The 18779-nt window shown below is 37.9% G+C and overlaps 1 protein-coding gene across 1 annotated transcript in view; it reads left to right on the top strand.

The window, feature by feature from the left end:
* MAP4K3 (mitogen-activated protein kinase kinase kinase kinase 3) overlaps positions 1-18779 on the top strand; it is a 137044-nt gene that overhangs the window by 52284 nt on the left and 65981 nt on the right. Inside the window, exon 2 of the mRNA XM_082743252.1 lies at positions 12265-12322. Coding sequence (XP_082599378.1) covers positions 12265-12322 — 58 coding nt within the window. The remainder of the gene's footprint in view (positions 1-12264; positions 12323-18779) is intronic.

Genomic DNA, 18779 nt, shown 5'->3' with positions numbered 1-18779 from the left:
TTAATAAAAGAAAGAACAAGAACCATATGATACTCTCAACAGATGCTGAAAAAGCATTTGACAAAGTACAGCATCCTTTCTTGATCAAAACTCTTCAAAGTGTAGGGATAGAGGGTACATACCTCAATCTCATCAAAGCCATCTATGAAAACCCACAGTGAATATCATTCTCAATGGGGAAAAAAATGAGAGCTTTTCATCTAAGGTCAGGAACACAGAAGGGATGTCCACTATCACCAGTGCTATTCACCATAATACTAGAAGTCCTAGCCTCGGCAATCAGACAACACAAAGAAACAAAAGGCTTTCGAATTGGCAAAGAAGTAGTCAAACTCTCACTCTTTGCAGATGATATGATACTTTATGTAGAAAACCGAAAAGACTCCAGTCCAAAACTGCTAGAACTCATACAGGAATTCAGTGAAGTGTCAGGATATAAAATCAATGCACAGAAATCAGTTGCATTTCTGTACACCAAGAGCAAGGCAGAAGAAAGAGAAAATAAAGAGTTGATCCCATTTACAATCATTCCCCAAACCATAAGATACCTAACAATAAACCTAACCAAAGAGGCAAAGAATCTGTACTCAGAAAACTATAAAGTACTCATGAAAGAAATTGAGGAAGACACAAAGAAATGGAAAAACTTTCCCTGCTCATGGATTGGAAGAACAAATATTGTGAAAATGTCTATGCTACCTAAAGCAATCTACACACTTAATGCAGTACCATCAATTTTTTTTCAAAGAAATGGAACAAATAATCCTAAAATTTATATGGAACCTGAAAAGACCCCAAATAGCCAGAGAAATGTTGAAAAAGAAAGCCAACATTGGTATCACAATTCCAGACATCAAGCTCTATTACAAAGCTGTCATCATCAAGACAGTATGGTACTGGCACAAAAACAGACACATAGATAAATGGAACAGAATAGAGAGCCCAGAAATAGACCCTCAACTCTATGGCCAACTAATCTTTGACAAAGCAGGAAAGAATGACCAATGGAAAAAAGACAGTCTCTTCAACAAATGGTATTGGGAAAGTTGGACAGCCACATGCAGAAAAATGAAACTGGATGATTTCCTTACACCACACACAAAAATAGACTTAAAGGGGATGAAAGACCTCAGTGTGAGACAGGAATCCATCCAAATCCTTGAGGAGAACACAGGCAGCAACCTCTTCAACATCAGCCATAGCAACTTCTTCCCAGAAACATCACCTAGGGCAAGGGAAGCAAGGGCAAAAATGAACTATTGGGACTTCATCAAAATCAAAAGCTTTTGCACAGCAAAGGAAATAGTCAACAAAACCAAAAGACAGCTGACAGAATGGGAGAAGATGTTCACAAATGACGTATCAGATAAAGGGCTAGTATCCAAAATCTGTAAAGAACTTATCAAACTCAACACCCAAAGAACCAGACAATCTAATCAAAAAATGGGCAGAAGACATGAACAGACATTTCTGCAAAGAAGACATCCAGATGGCCAAGAGACACATGCAAAAAGTTGAAAATAGAGCTACCCTATGACCCAGCAATCACACTATTGGGTATTTACCCTAAAGATACAAATGGAGGGATCCAAAGGGGCACGTGTACCCAAATGTTTATAGCAGCAGTGTCCACAATAGCTAAACTCTGAAAGAACCTAGATGTCCCTCAACAGATGAATGGATAAAGAAGAGGTGGTATAGGTATACAATGGAATATTATGCAGTCATCAAAAGAAATGAAATCTTGCCATTTGCAACAATGTGGATGGAACTAGAGAGTATTATGCTGAGTGAAATAAGTCAATCAGAGAAAGACAATTATATGATCTCTCTGACATGAGGAATTTGAGAAGGTAGTGTTTGGGGGATAGGGAAGAAAAAAATGAAACAAGATGGGATCGGGTGGGAGACAAACCATAAGAGACTATTAAGCTCACAAAACAAACTGAGGGTTGCTGGGGTCGGGGGGAGTAGGGGAAGGGTGGTTGGGTTATGGGCATTGGAAAGGGTATGTGCTATGGTGAGTGCTGTGAAATATGTAAGCCTGATGATTCACAGACATATACCCCTGGGGCAAATAATACATTATATGTTAATAAAAATGCAAAAAATACTACAGGGGAAAAAACAGTGTTACAAGAGTTGGGCATATTCAGGCAAAAACAAAAAACAAAAATCTCAACCTAAATGCTCCACCTTAAAAATGAAATCAAAACCTAAATGTAAAACTTGTTTTTTTTTTTAATTTTAAAATTTTTTATTTTTTATAATAAAACTTGTTTTTTTTAGAAGAAAGTATAGAAGAAAAATCTTTGACTTGAGATTAAGCAAAAAGGTTTTGGACATAAACGAAAACAGTTGATAAATTAGACTCTTTATCAAAAGTATAATCTTGTGCTCTATATATTAATTTGCTAGGACTGCCATAACAAAATACCACAGACTGGGTGGTTTAAACAGTTGAAATTTTATTTTCTCACAGTTCTGGAGGCTGGAAGTTCAAGATCAATGTGTTGGTAGAGTTGGTTACTCCTGAAGCTCTCTCCATGAATTGCCGGTGGCTCCTGTCTTGCTGTGTTCTCACATGGCCTTTTCTCTGTGTGTGCACATCTGTGGATCCCTTCCTTTTCTTACAAGAACGCTAGCCCTACTGGATTAGAGGCCCCCCCACCCTTTTTGTTTCATTTAACCTTAATTACCTCTTTAAAAAGCCTGTCTCCAAATACAGTTACATTCTAAGGTACTGGGGGCATTAAATGAATTTTATGAATGAGTGCACACAATTCAGCCCATAACACTCTGGGAATGACACTATTAAGAGAATGAAAAGACAAGCTATAGGCTGGAGAAAAAAATACATTTGCAAAAAAATAGATTTGCAAAAAAAAATTTGCAGATTTGCAAATTGATAAAGAACTTGGATCTGGAATATATAAAGAACTCTCAAAACTCAACAGTAAGAAAATAAATATCTCAATTAAAACATAGAAAAAAGACCAAAACTCATTTCACCAAACAATAGCAAATGAGCATATGAATAGATGTTTGACATCACTAGCCATTAGGGAAATGCAAAATGCCAGGAGATACTATTATACACGTGTTAGAATGGCCCAAATGGAAAGTACGATACCAGTTACTGGCAAGGATGCAGAACAGCTGGGACTGTCAGACATTGCTGCTGGGCTTGGGCAGTGTGGTACAGCTACTGTAGAAGGAATGATAGTTTTTTTACAAAGTTAAACATATGCCTGTCGTAAGACCCAGTTTCACTCCTGGGTATTTTTGTAACCTGGACTCAGATGTTCATAGCAACTTGATTCATGTTTGCCAATAACTAAAAGCAGCTAGTATGTCCTTCTACTGGTAGTGGATAAACAGTGGTATATCCATACAATGGAATACTACTCTTCAACCATGAGAAGGAATACACTGATGGTAAATGCAGCCACCTGCTGAAAGATGATAGTCTCAAAAAGTTATATAATGAATGATTTAATTTATATGAACTTCTTGAAAAGACAAAACTGTAGTGGCAAAGATCTAGTCAGTGGTTGCCAGGGTAGTTAAGGTAAGGCAAGAATGTAACTTCCAAGGGAGTTTTTGCAGTAATGAAACTTTTCTGCTTTTGGCTGGTGATGGTGGTTACCCAAATCTATACATGTGTTAAAACTACCAGAACTTTATTTTTTTTAAGTTGATTTTTTAAAAAGATTTTATTTATTTATTTGACAGACAGAGATCACAAGTAGGCAGAAAGGCAGGCAGAGAGAGAGGAAGGGAAGCAGGCTCCCTGCTGAGGAGAGGGCCTGACGCGGGGCTCCATCCCAGGACCCCGGGATCATGACCTGAGTAGAAGGCAGAGGCATTAACCCAGTGAGCCACCCAGGTGCCCCTAAAGTTGATTTTTTTCCAGTTGTAGGCTAAATAAATCTGTATAGCTTGGCGACTCCAATTCTAACAACACTATATTGTATATTTGAAAGATGATGAGAGAATAGATCTTAAAAGTTCTCATCACAAGGAAAAAGAATTTTTAAGCATGTGTGGTCATAGATGTTACCTAAACTTATTATGGTCATCATTTTTCAGTATATACATATATCAAATTATGTTGTACACCTAAAACTAATAAAATTTAAGCACAGTTATATCTCAAAAAATTGAAAACTCCCCAATTTAAATATTTTATTGCATACACAAACTTCCGTTCTTCAGCTGTACTAGCCATATTTCAGTTGCTAGATAGCTTCATGTGGCCTGGGGCTACTCTGTTGTACAGTGCGGATATAAAACAGGTCCATCAGTGCAGAAAGTTCTCTTGGACAATGCTGTTTCAAAGTGGAGGTCAGCCAGTTTTTTCTCTAAAGAGCCACATACTAAATACAGGTACTACATATGGTCTCCATTTCCATCCAAGTAAATACTTACAGGTATTGCATTTGGTCTCCATCTCAGCTATTCAGCCATTGTATTATGAAAACAGCCATAAACTGTACTTCAACAAATGAACATAGCTGTGTTCCAGCAAAGCTTTATAAAAAAAATCTATCTCAGATTAAAAAACCAGACTCTTAACTATAGAAAACAAAGAGATGATTACCAGAGGGGAGGTGTGGTGCGGGGATGGGTGAAGGGAATTAAGAGTATATTTATCAGTGAAAAGCACTGAATGATGTATAGAAGTGTCAGGTCACTGTGTTGTACACTACCTGAAACTGATGTTAACACTGTATTAACTATACTGGAATTTAAGAAAATGGACATGTTTGCTGACCCCTATTTTAGAGAATCTGGCCTATATCTTTTTCGTGTCAGCTCAGGGTTTACGGGCAGAGTGGCTTTATCCTCCAAATTAAATAAAAATTTAATTTTAGGAATGAGAATGAGTAGGCACTGTTAAGAATTCCATTAGGACAGTAGGCATAAACTAGAAATGTCCCAAGCAAATGAGGGACAGAGGTCACTGGATCAGTCTTCCTGTATATTTAGTTGCCCTTGTGGTAGGCTCACACCCAGTTCAAGTAACTGTGGAAAAGCAATCCAGACTATTCCTTCAGCAGGGGCTGCGGGTTAGCCATTTCCCTCTGAAAGGGAGTATTTATATGGGAGGCACCCTGAGGCTTGGCCCATCATATACACTCAAAATAGCCTGTGTTTTCTCTTCCTGTGCCTTTGCTCATGCTTTTCTTTCTTTCCTCTTTCCCATTGCTCTTCTATGTTTTAATCCAGTCCGTCTTGCAAAATGGTATTCTCCTTCATAAAGCCATCCCTGTATCACTCTTTTCGGATTTAGAAGTTGGTATTTATATTTTATAAACCTCAAAAGGCATAGTGCCTTACACCAGGTCCCCAAACCTGACTGAACATTAGAAACACATCAGTAGCTTTAAATACAGATAGATGGTTCCTGTCTTAAATCTGTTGGTTGAAAAGCAGTGGTGGTGTTTTTTGTTACTCTTTTGTTTTTAAACTTCTAATGTGATTCTTATATAACGAACCAGCTGGTTTAGTATTTGGAATCTGTTAATTTAGACTTAGATGATTTGATATAAACACTGACTTTCAGAATTAGGAACATTAGAAATAGTCTTTTTTCACTTTCTGGTTTTTAAGTTGGGGGGAAGGAATTGGGAAGAAGACAGAAGGGAAATTACTTGCTGAGCTCCTACTGCTAGTTACTGGCAGAGCTGGGACTAAACTTTGTGTATCTTCACTTCCATTTCTGAACCTTTCTTCATATTAATGATGCACAGACCCTTCTAAGTAGTAAGCTTTGAGTATGTGAGGGTGTTTGGTACATAATTGATAGATTATTTTATTGGTAGTGACTGTCTTTAACTCACTTTATTTTGTATGGTAGCACAGTTTTTGCCTTTTAATAATTGCTCCTTGATGATGTTATTTGCTCCCACTTTCACATTCAAGAAATACTTTACTGATAGTTCGAGATAATGCAATAGTCAGCATGAAATCATCTTGGAAAGATTCTTTCCCAAATGAGTTCTAATATGAATGGCTTCTACAGAGTTGACTGAACCAAACTGACTTCTTAGACAGCTTTGAATCATAATGGTTTGCAAGAGCCCCTCTGAACTGAGACCAGTTCTAGATGTGCAGGACTTTCTTACCCAGGCCCACTCCCATTTGGGAAAGGTTACCCAGGATCTGTGGGAGTGTGTGGATGTGCGATGCCTTAGCCAGAGTAGCAATAGGGAAAAGGCTTGTGGGAAGTGATAATAACCTGAGTTGTGCTTTAAAGGATTATCTGGGAGTTAGGCCCAGGAAAGAGTTGGTATGTTCGTCTGGGCAGTATGTTCCAGAGAGCAAACGTGTGGATAGTTTTAGGAAATGGCAACTTGTTTAGTTTGGGTGCAGCATAAAGTGCAAATTAAGAAGTGACTGGAAAGACAGACTGGGGCAAGATAGTGAAAAGTTTTATTGTTGAAATGCTGTATTTTTCAACTAGACAACCATATGCAAAAGAATAAAATTGGAGTTCTCTGGACACTATATAAAAATTCACTCAAAATGGATCATAAACCTAAAAGAAAGAGCTAAAATTATAGAATACTTAGAAGAAAACAGGACAAAAATCTTTGTGACCTTGGGTTAGGCATTGGTTTCTTAGCTGTAATACAACGAGCAAAGCGACACAAAATAGACAGATAGGACTTGATTAAAATTAAAAACTTTTGTGCTTTAAAGAATACCATCAAGGAAAGAGGACAGTCCCTAGGATGGGATTAGATATTTGCAAATCATGTAACTGGTAAGAGACATGTCAGGATCTATAAAGAATTCTTCTAAGTCATTGATAACACAAAAATGAACAAAGAGGTGAATATGACATTTTTCCAAAGAAAATATTCAGATGGCCAATGAGCAGATGAAAAGATGCTCAACATCATTAGTCATTAGTGAAGTGCAGGTCAGACCACAGTGAGAGATACCACTTCACATCCACTAGTGCAGCTAAAATAAAAACCGTAACAGCAAACATGAGCAAGGATGCAAAGAAATTGGAACGCTCCTATATTGGTGGTAATAATATAAAATGGTGCAGCCACTTTGGAGAAAAATTTGACAGTTCTTCAAAAGCCAAACGTAGAGTTACCATGTGATTTGGTGGTTCTGCTCTTAGGTCTGTCTGTACCCAAGAGAATTGAAAGTAAAAATGAGTACACTAGGGGCTCCTAGGTGGCTCAGTCAGTTAAGTGTCTGCCTTTGGCTCAGATCATGATCCCAGGACCCGGGGATCAAGCCCCACAATGGTGCTTCAGGCTGCCCGCTTCTTCCTCTTCCTGCCCCTACCTCCCCACCACTACCGCACTCATGCTTGCGCTGTCTCTCAAATAAAATCTTTTTTAAAAAAATGTGTACACCAGTGTTCATAGAAGCATTATTCATAATAGCTAAAAAATGGGGAAAAAACTAAATATCTTTCAGCTGAAAATGGATAAGGAGAATATGGTATTTCCATACAATTGATTATTATTATTCAGAAACAAAAGGAGTCGAGTACTGATACATGCTACAGTGTGGATGAACCCAAAAATGTTATGCTGGGTGAAAGAAGCCATGCACAGAGGACCACATTTTGTATGATCCTGTTATATGAAATATCCATAATAGCCATATCCATAGAAGGAGAAAGCAGACCAGTAGTTCTCAGGGATTGGGAGGGGGTGGAGTAGGGAGTGACTGCTGAGTGATCTGGGCTTTCTTTTGGGGTGATGAAATGTCCCAAAGGTAGTAGTGATGGTTACGTAACTGTGAATATGGTAAAACACTGAATTGTATGCATTGAAAGGGTGAATTTTATGGTATGTGAATTATATCTCAATAAAAATCTATTATGAAAAGTGCTATGTATTTAGTGAAAAATTTAAATTGTCTGACAAGGAATTTGAATTTTGTCTTTAAAGCAATGATGTATGTTCCTGAAGAGTTTTCAACTTAAGAATGACACGATCTGAAGATCATTTTCAGAGCAAGTCAAGAACGATGGTCAAACCAGTGAGGTGGCAGAAGGCTCAGAGGTCTAGATGCTTAGAATATATATCCTTCGTTTTCTGCCCTGAGCAAATCTGAGAATTTTATGTTATTGATATTGAATTAAAGATTTTTAACTTTAGAGGCACCTGGTGACACAGTCAGTGAAGCATCTGACTCATGTTTTCAGCTGAGGTTCTGATCTCAGGGTTGTGAGATCAAGCACCGTGTTGGGATGTGTGCTTGCACGGAGTCTGCTTAAGTTTCTCTCCCTGTGTGCTTTCTACGCTGCCTGTGCACGCTCTCTCTCAAATAAATCTTAATAAATCTTAAAATTTTTTAAACTTTATACATGGCAGTATTTTACATTATTTACCTTGGTCTCATTTTCTTACTAATAAATTGCCCTTGGTGATGGCTAAGAGAATAGTAGTTGCATGGTGGATCAGGTCAGTTAAGCCTGTGCCTTTGGCTCAGGTCTTGATCCTGGAGTCTTGGGATTAAACTCTGCATCAGGCTCCTTGTTCAGCAGGGAGTCTGCTTCTCCCTCTGTCCCTTACCTCTCTCTCTCTCTCAAATAAATAAAATAATAAAAAACGAATAGTAGTTGCAGAGCATAGGAGACACTATTAATTTTTATGTTAATCTCAGTGAGTAATCTTGACCACTAAATTTAGAGACAGCAAAATATGGTTCAGCCAAAATACCAAGATTCTTATGAATCATAATGCTTTAAAGACTTTTGATTAGCGGGCTCCTGGGTAACTCAGTTATGCATCTGATTGTTGATTTTGGCTCAGGTCATGGTCTCTCAGGGTTATGAGATTGAGCCCTGGGTTAGACCCCACACTCAGCAGGGAGCGTGGTGGAAATTCCCTCTCGCTCTCCCTCCTGCCCCTTACCTACCTATCTCTCATTCTCTCTCTCTCTCTCTCTCTGAATAAATAAAAAGTAAAATCTTAAAAAAAAAAAAAAAAAAAAGTGGAGGCACCTGGGTGGCTCAGTGGGTTATGCCTCTGCTTTTGGCTCAGGTCATGATCTCAGGGTCTTAGGATCGAGCCCCACATTGGGCTCTCTGCTCAGCAAGGAGCCTGCTTCCTCCTCTCTGCCTGCCTCTCTGCCTCCTTGTGCTCTCTGTCAAATAAATAAATCTTTAAAAAAAAAAAAAAAATATATATATATATATAAGACTTTTCATTAACAAACAAGGATTTTGATGCAAGAAAGCTCAGAAATTCAACTTGCTTGGGGTTTTTATTGTTTTTCTTCCCTTTTTATGAACTACCTTAATTCTGTCGAATAAGTTGCATACTGGAAAATATTTCCAGGTAAAAAATATTAGTAATTATTTTGGTTGTTTTGGTTTTTTGTTCATTCTACAAAATTGTAAGTCTAAAAAACTCTTGTTATCTTCAAGCAAATTCTGGACTAAAAAAAATTCTGGACTGATTTAAATTTTGAAAAATTATAGGTCAAGCCTGTAGTAGTAAATATGACATTAGTCTGATAAGTGCTATTGATAAGTTTCTTACTGTCACAGTTTTTCTGTTAAATATATGCTGGTGTTAACTATTAGTAAATCTATTTTTAGAAGAGTAGTACATTGTGTATAGTAGCCATTTTGGACACTTTGTGTAACTTGTGTTGTCCGTAGTGCCCTCTTGTGGTCAATTAGGAGCCAAATTTCAGCTAGAAAAATATCCTGGCTTTCTTGGAGTTCATATTATCTCAGCTCTTCTATAGTGGAATCAGCCATACTCTGAACTTCTTTTCAGTAAACAGAAAACAAAATCATGGCAAGATTTTTAAGTGGAGAATTGAGAATTGGGGAGAGTAGCATCTTATTTTATTTGGAGAAGTACTAAAAAGATGAGGGTTAGAAGACAGAGCATCTAGACCTAAAAGTTCATGCATGAAGTGTGAGGAGAGGCAAAAAGTTATGATACTGTTTGAGGAGATTTGTGGATCATGTTTATGCGATATGCCTGAATATTTTACAGGTACACTCTGTCCCCCTTTTCACAAAATGCTCCCAGAATGATGTTCTGATTTTATTTCTCTTTCATTGTGTGTGTGTGTGTGTGTGTGTGTGTGTGTGTGTGTCTGTCTGTCTGTCTGTCTGTCTTCTTATCCTTGGGAGGGGAATGAACACTTACCTAGCACTATATTTGAAATACATATCTTTCTTTCTTTCTTTCTTATTTATTTATTTATTTATTTATTTATTTTTAAAGATTTTATTTATTTGGCATCAGATAAGAGAGAGAGGGAGCACAAGCAGGGGGTAGGCAGAGGGAGAAGCAGGCTTTCCACTGAGCAGGGAGCCTGATGCAGGGCTTGATCCCAGGACACCAGGATCATGACCTTAGCTGAAGGCAGACACTTAAAGGACTGATCCACCCAGGTGCCCCTGAAATATGTATCTCATTTAATGGGGATTAAGTTTAATTTGAAATAACTTCAAATCTGTTTCGTACTGCCAGTAATAAGTTGGCCATCATAAGCATTCATTGGTTATGGGGATTTCTTTCAGAAGGAATGAATTTTCCCTGCCAATTTAATTTACATTTTTTAAAGAATTTGTATGGGGAGATCTTTTTTTAAAAAAGACATTTATTTAAGTAATCTCTGTACCCACTGTGGGGCTGGAATTCACAACCCCAAGATTTAAGAGTCACATGTCCTTCTGACTGAGCCAGCCAGGCAACTTGATATGGTGGAGAACTTTTAATACCTTTATTCTTGGGGGTGCCTGGGTGGCTCAGCCTTAGCTGGTAAGCTGCTGCCTTCAGCTCAGGTCGTGATCCCAGGATCCTGGGATCAAGCCCTGCATTTGGTTCTCTGATCAGCAGGAAGCCTGCTTCTTCCTCTCCCTCTCCCCTGGCTTGTGTTTCCCTCTCTTGCTGTCTTTGAGGATTTATTATTTATTTAAATAAATAAAATCTTTTTTAAAATTACCTTTGTTCTTCTTTGAGTTAAAAAGTTAAATTTTATGTTGCAACAGTGGTTCCATTCCATATCTACCTTCCTAGATTGTTATCTGATGTTTTTAATGCTCCTGTATTCTTAGAAGGATTCTACTGTTAAAGCTGTTACCATTACTTGTGGGTGATTCACTGATCTTCACTAATCCTTTAATAAGAGTATTGTGGGGTGCCTGGCTGGCCCAATCAGTGGAGTGTGCAAGCAACTCTTGATCTTGGGGCTTTGAGTTCAAGTCCCATGTTGGGTGTAGGGATAACTTTAAAAATAAATTTAAAAATAATATATATTGTGACTAAGAGTAATTCTGCCCACAGGATTGTATCTTTCTGTGCTCAGGGAATTGTATATACTGATCTTCATTGCTTGATATGAAAATCAAGTTTCAATTAGCAGTTTAAATATTATGTGACAGGTATAACAGTTTGAAGCATTTTGGAGATTCTGATCCAACTGTAAAACATTTAAGTTGACAATGACTGCCATATTCAAACAAATTGAAAATTTGTTTGCTTACTTATACATAATTACAGTTGTAAATATCAACAATCAAATATTATGAATTGATTTTTTTTTTAAAGATTTTATTTATCTATTAGAGAGCATACGCATGTAAGAGAGTGGGGAGGGGCGGAGAGAGGAGGGGAAGCAGACTCCCACTGTGCAGGGAGCCTGATGCAGGTCTCAATCCCAGGACGCTGGGTTCATGAGGGCAGATACTTAACTGACTGAGACACCCAAGCGCCCCCACATTCTAAGATTTTTAAGTTTAAAAGTTTAAGTCTAGTTAAGCAATTCAAAATTTTACCTCACCTTTGAATGCATGGCAATAGAGTATAATGCTTAAAAGCTCAGACTCTGTGAAGTCAGGCTTGTTGGATTGGAATCTTGCTGCTATCACTTACTAGCATTATGGCTTTGGCAAGTTTTTTAACTTCCCTGTGCTTCAGTTTCCCCACCTGCAACATGGATATAGTAGTTGTACCTACCTCATAAAATTGTCGTGGGGAGAAATGAATTACTGTAAAACATTTAGAACAGTGCCTGGCACATACAGAAGTCTCTCTGTGTGTTGACTTATTATTACCATTATTAAATTTACAGTTGAATTAATGTTGACCTTCATTGTGAAGAATATACTGTCTATTTTGTAATAGAAAACCATATGTAGTTCTTGCTTTAAAAAAATGTTTCTGTGTAACTGAAAATAAACAGTAAACTAAAATTACATTTCATAAAGTTTTTTATGAAAGCTCTTTTTCACAGTTATCTTTTCTTCTCTTTTAGGCACGGAATGTTAACACTGGTGAATTGGCAGCAATTAAAGTAATAAAATTGGAACCAGGTAAATTGAAATTTAATGTTTCTTATTGCCATAAGCATTAGATAACCTTAAAGCTGATTTAAATGATTGGTCAGCATTCTCTGATTATTCTTAACATCTTCTGGAAAATAGACTGGGGTTTAGTCTTTCCTCCTCCTCTTCAAGACCTATTGACACATGGCCCAGTTCTTCCTTGAGAGATAACTCTTAACTGGGGGAGGGAGGCGACCTTGTGAAAAGTCTTGATTCCTTCTGAACTCAATTGAGCTAACTTGTCACCAGTCACTAGTGTTGTTTTTCCAGATTAACCCTGTCCTGTGGTGAGGGCAGTGTGATGCACGGGAAAGAGTTGAACTGAGATTGGGGTGCTTGGAGCCCAGTGCTTTGTGTGTCCCACATTCTTGCTGGGTGAACTTGGTCCAGTAACTTTTCAGAGCCTCAGTTTTCTCAGTAGACCTAGCCTTCAGATTTTATGGTTCATTAATATGGTATTGTAGTTACCTTCCAACTTAAGCAGCTTATTGTAGAGCCTCTAGGATGACTCTTTTTTCCTTGCTTCACCTACATTTTCTTTCTTTGTCTTTCTTTCTTTCTTTCTTTCTTTTTTTAAGGATTTTATTTATTTATTTGACAGAGAGAGACGTACAGAAGATAGGGAACACAAGCAGGGGAGTGGGAGAGAGAGAAGCAGGCTTCCTGCTGAGCAGGGAGTCCGACATGGGGCTCAGTCCTAGCACCTTGGGATCATGACCTGAGCCAAAGGCAGACCCTTAACCGACTGAGCCACCAAGGCGCCCCATCACCTATATTTTCTCTCTGAAATCCCTCACCCCTTGCAATGTCTTTCTGAGTAACTACCATAGTCTTGTTTACTCTCTCTTAAAAGTCCTTTCTCTCTTTCTGGCCACAAGCAAGTGGTTGTGCTAGTGTCTAGACTGAGTTCCACAGTGGTGGTAGTGCCTTTCTGGTGGCTTCCTCTGCTCCAAACTGATGATACTCGGATTTGATAAAAACAGGTTTTATCCTTGGTGTGAGCAGAAACCCATTCCAAAGTTTGTTTTTGTGTTTGTTTCTAAAGGTGGGCAGTTTTTTCTGAAAAGTCCAGACAGTAAAATATTTTAGGCTTTGTGGGCCACATGTGGTCTCTGCATACAGTTTTTCCTCTTCCCTCCCCATCTCTCTTCTTTTTCTCTCTAAAATTAAAAAAAAAAAAAAAAGAATTCTTAGCTGAGAAACCATTCTTAGCAAACCAGGCCACCTGCAGCTGTGTTCGCCCGCCCCTGGCTTACATCATCAGTAGATTTTTTAGAAGTGCCATTAAGATGAAATTTAAGGATTTGTTGACAGACTATGATCAGATCACACTCAGATATAATGAATAGAAAAAATACTTCCTCAGTTATACCTATTTACAGATTTTTTATAGTACAGTTAACACTTTAACTTACAAGATGGGTTTTTCTTTGAATCTCCTATGTTTTAAGGGATATTTGAAGTTGTTGAAATCTGAGGTTTAAAAAAAAGGGAAGATTTGGGGGTTTTATTTAAATTCAGTTAATTAACATATAATATATTATTAGTTTTAGAGATAGAGGTCAGTGATTCATCAGTCTTATATAATACCCAGTGCTGATTATATCACATGCCCTCCTTTAATGTCCAGCACCCAGTTACTACCCCCTGCCAACCAGCAAACCTCAGTTTGTTTCCTATGATTAAGAGTCTTATGGTTTGGGCGCCTGGGTGGCTCAGTGGGTTAAACCACTGCCTTCGGCTCAGGTCATGATCTCAGAGTCCTGGGATCGAGTCCCGCATCGGGCTCTCTGCTCAGCAGAGAGCCTGCTTCCCTCTCTCTCTCTCTGCCTGCCTCTCCATCTACTTGTGATTTCTCTCTGTCAAATAAATAAATAAAATCTTTTAAAAAAAAAAAAGAGTCTTATGGTTTGTCTCACTCTCTGATTTCATCTTGTTTTATTTTCTCCTCTCTTCCCTCATGATTCTCTTTTTTTTTTCATTTATTTATTTGACAGAGAGAGATCATAAGTAGGCAGAGAGAGAGAGGAGGAAGCAGGCTCCCTGCCGAGCAGAGAGCCCGATGCAGGACTCGATCCCAGGACCCTGAGATCATGACCTGAGCTGAAGGCAGAGGCTTAACCCACTGAGCCACCCAGGCACCCAATCCTCTGTTTTATTTCTTAAATTCTATATGAGATCATAAAATTGTCTTTCTCCAGTTGACTTATTTTGCTTAGCATAATACCCTCTAGTTCTATCCACATTGTCACAAAGGGCAAGATTTCATTTTTTGATGGCTGCATAGTATTCCATTGTATATCTATACCACCTCCTCTTTGTCCATTCATCTGTTGATGGACATCTGGGCTCTTTCCATAGTTTAGCTATTGTGGACATCACTGCTATAAACATTCAGGTGCAGGTGCCCCTTTTGATCACTACTTTTGTATCTTTGGGGTAAATACCCAGTAGTGCAATTGCTGGGTCGTAGGGTAGCTCTATCTTCAACTTTTTGAGGAACCTCCATGCTGTTTTCCAGAGTGGTTGCACTAGCTTGCATTCCCACCAACAGTGTAGGAGTGTTCCCCTTTCTCCGCATCCTCGCCAACATCTGTTGTTTCCTGATTTGTTCATTTTAGCAATTCTGTCTCCCTGTGGTTTTGGTTTGTATTTCCCTGATGCTGAGTGATGTTGAGCATGAGTTCATGTGTCTGTTGGCCATTTGTATGTGAAGTTGGTGAAATCTGAGGTTTAAAAAAAAAATACGATTTGGCATTTGAAGTAGGGCCTTCATTTGTAATCTTTAAGAAGTGGCTATGTTATTTGATGAAATTGTCTCTAACTAGAAGTAGTTTATACATACACCATTCCTTCAAGTCAGTTTGGTGCCTTCTCCTTCACGTCTTCCCTGCCCCTGGTCTGAGTAAGAGGGCTCCCCTGCAGGAACAGCTCCCTTGTAGCACGTACCACAGCTGTATTATCATTTTAGAATTGCCTTTCTTTGTTTCTAGGCTTTCAGCAAGTTTGTGTCCATAGCACTGAACTTTGTTCTGGTGTATAGTATTCATTCAGCACATCTTAATGTTTCCTTTAAAAAATTAGGAACTTGAAAATCTTCCTATTCATCGAGTCATTTGTTTTCTGATTAATGCAGAGTTTGTGTTGTTATATTGTTAATCTTGAAACTCTCATGCATTTATTGATTATTGTTATAAAAGTAAAAATACAATTGAAACAAGAAGAAAAACCATGTTCTACCATCAGAGGTAACAAGGGTATTATTCAATATATGCTATGAGATATATCCTTAAATTTAGTTAACATTGGATTCCCTGCTTAACTCTTCATCGAAGCCACCTGAATTTTAGCATTTAATTTCTTTGTTTTAATGTCACATATCACTTGTTGGTAAGCTTGGAGTATACAGCCTGTTGGTAAAGAGCATGAGTCTGAAGCTCCGATTCTTTGATTATAGTCCTGGGTTGACCACATTGTTTAACCTGTCTGACTCTCTCAAGTGGAAGTAATAATAGTAGCTTCCTCTTAAAGGTTATCATAGGGATTAAATGAGCTAATATAGCTAAAGCCCTTAAAATAGTGCCTGGAACAGAGTACTATAGTCAGTAACTTACTACTAACAGTATTATAGTTTTCAAACTATGGCCAACCTTGTTTGATCTATACTTACTACCCTCCTTCTCCCACTTGTAATTTTGAATCTGATCCCAAATATCTTATCATTTCAGCCCTTAATCTTCCAGCATGTATGGCTTAAAGATAACAATTCAAAGTATAACCATGAGCAGGAACTCTTACAAGAGCATAAACTGGTGCATCTACTTTGGAAAAACAGTTTGGCCTTTACTTAAAAAGTTAAACACTAATTTGCCATAGTGACCCAGCAGTTCCACTCTTGTGCATTTGCACACACGGCTTTCGTACACCAGTTCGTGGTAGCATTATTCATGATAGTCTGGCGTTGGAAACAACTGCCTGTCAACTGGTAAACAAAAAGACAAAACATGTTCTCACAGTGGAATATTTTATTCAGCAATGAATAGAAACAAACTGCTGATGGATGCAGTGACATAAATGAACCTAAAAATGTGCTATGTGAAGGAGCCAGACACGAGAGACTGTATACTGTGTGATTGTATTTATGTGAAATGTTCAGAAGACGCAAATCTGTAGTCAGAAAGTGGATTAGAGGACTGGTGTGGGAGAATGTAGTGATTAACAGTTAATGGACATGTGGGATCTTACTGGGGTAATATTCTATAACTGGTTTACAGTGATGCTGGCACAACTTGATAAATTACTAAAAAAAAAACCCTGTTGAATTGTACACTCAATCTGGATGAATTATGTGATTTTAAAATATGCTGTAACAAATGATAAAAATACATACCACGTTCCATTGTTCTCTCTCAACAGTATTAATATAGCTTCCTAGCAACAAGTAAGTTCCACATACTGCAGTTAGTTGATGTGTCTCAAATTTCTTTTATGTTTGTAGGTTCCTTCTTTTTATCCTTTTTGTTTATCTCTCTTCTTTTTCCTTGAAGTTTTTTGTTGAGGAAACTTGGTTATTTGTTGTGCAGAATTATTCTGTTGGTTTGGATTTTGCTAATTGCCTCCTTGTGGTGTTATTTACTATGTTCTTCTCTGAATAGGTAGTTAGCCTCAGAGGATTGATAAGATTCAGATTTGATTTGGAATGTGGTGAAGGGAGACAGCTTCATGATGGCCAGTCTACAACTTTTTGAAAAACAAAAACCAAATCTGAAATACTTTAAGTGTGATGTAATGAAGAATTTGCATCTAAAGTTTGTTATTTTGGTACTTTTTCTTTTTTCTTTTCTTAACAACTGATACCTAATTTGAACCTAAAGCTAAATTAAAACTTATTCAGACATGAGGACAGATTCTTTGTTTAAATGTGAATTTAGTCTGCATATGTCACTGGAACTTCCAGTCTTACTCATGTGGCTTTATTTATTTATTTATTTATTTTGAAAGATTTTATTTATTTATTTGACAGAGAGAAATCACAAGTAGATGGAGAGGCAGGCAGAGAGAGAGAGGGAAGCAGGCTCCCTGCTGAGCAGAGAGCCTGATGCGGGACTCGATCCCAGGACTCTGAGATCATGACCTGAGCCGAAGGCAGCGGCTTAACCCACTGAGCCACCCAGGCGCCCCAGATTTTATTTTATTTTAAATTATCTCTATACCCAGCCTGGGGCTCAAACCCACCACCCTGAGGTCAAGAGTTGCATGCTCCACCGACTGAGCCTAGCAGGTGCCCCCACGTGGTTTTAATTTATATTTGGTTTTCCCAGTCATCCTTTAATTAACCAACAGACTATAATTTTTTAAATTTTTATTTGAATTCCAGTCAGTAACATATAATATAATATTAGTTTGTAACATTTTAAAACTTAAATAGCAAAGATTATGTTTGGTCATTATAATAAAAGTAAGAAAAATACAATTAAACAAAAAGGAAACAAAATATCATCATTCTACCAGCTATATGAACACTGTCAACTTCTGGTGATTTTTCTCCAGATTTTCTTGTATGTTTATATACATACATCCATATGTACATATACATATGGGGACACACACAATTATGTAGACCGTAAAGGGCTGGTTGGAGTTCAGAGATTGGCAAGGATACATACTACTGAGATCAGCTTAATTTGCTTGTCTATCACTGAGCCAGGGAACAAGCACTGCAAAGAATAAATAAGGATGCGCTTGAGTGGGCAGGGCTCCAAGGGTATCCCCAGGCCCTCACAGAGGTGGTCCAAACTGGTGGTTCGTGCAGTGAGTAATTTGTCAGCCACAAAACCTGGTTTTTAGGTAAAAGAAAAACACGAGTTCAATTGCTAGAATTCTTATACTTTGTGGAACAAGGTAGTGTTCTAGCCTTTTGTAGGCTGCCCATTCTAGTTTCTGGAGAAAATGGAGAAAAGCTTTCATTATTTGTAAGATAAAATCAAAACAATCTCATGACAAACCAGTTGGTCCTTTTTTAAAATTTTAATTTCAGTGTATAACATACAGAGTTATACTAATTTCTGGTGTATAATATAGTGATTCAAAAATTGTGTACATTACCCTCTGCTTATCATGATATGCCTATTCTTCTCTTAATCCCCTTAACCTATTTCATGCATCTTCCACCCATTTGCCACTTGTAGCCATCAGTTTGTTTTCTGTAGGTGAGAGTGCTTTTTGGTTTGTCTCTTTTTTTCTTTGATTGTTTCAGATCTTTTTCTGTGTTTGATCTAGATCTTCGTATGTATGTAGTCTTAGAATTAAGTCTGTATCATCTAAGTAGCATGGATAGGCTCTGAAATGCTGGCAGGGAAAACATAACTGTCATACTGGGTTTGTTTTCTCTTTTCTGTGTCGGAGGACTTACAGGGAGAATTTGACAGCATAATTCAAGCGGGTC

The sequence above is a fragment of the Mustela nivalis genome, assembly GCF_964662115.1.
Source record: "Mustela nivalis genome assembly, chromosome: 8".
Taxonomy (NCBI): domain Eukaryota; kingdom Metazoa; phylum Chordata; class Mammalia; order Carnivora; family Mustelidae; genus Mustela; species Mustela nivalis.
Note: the sequence above shows the minus strand (reverse complement) of the source record. Positions and strands in the feature narration are given on the sequence as shown.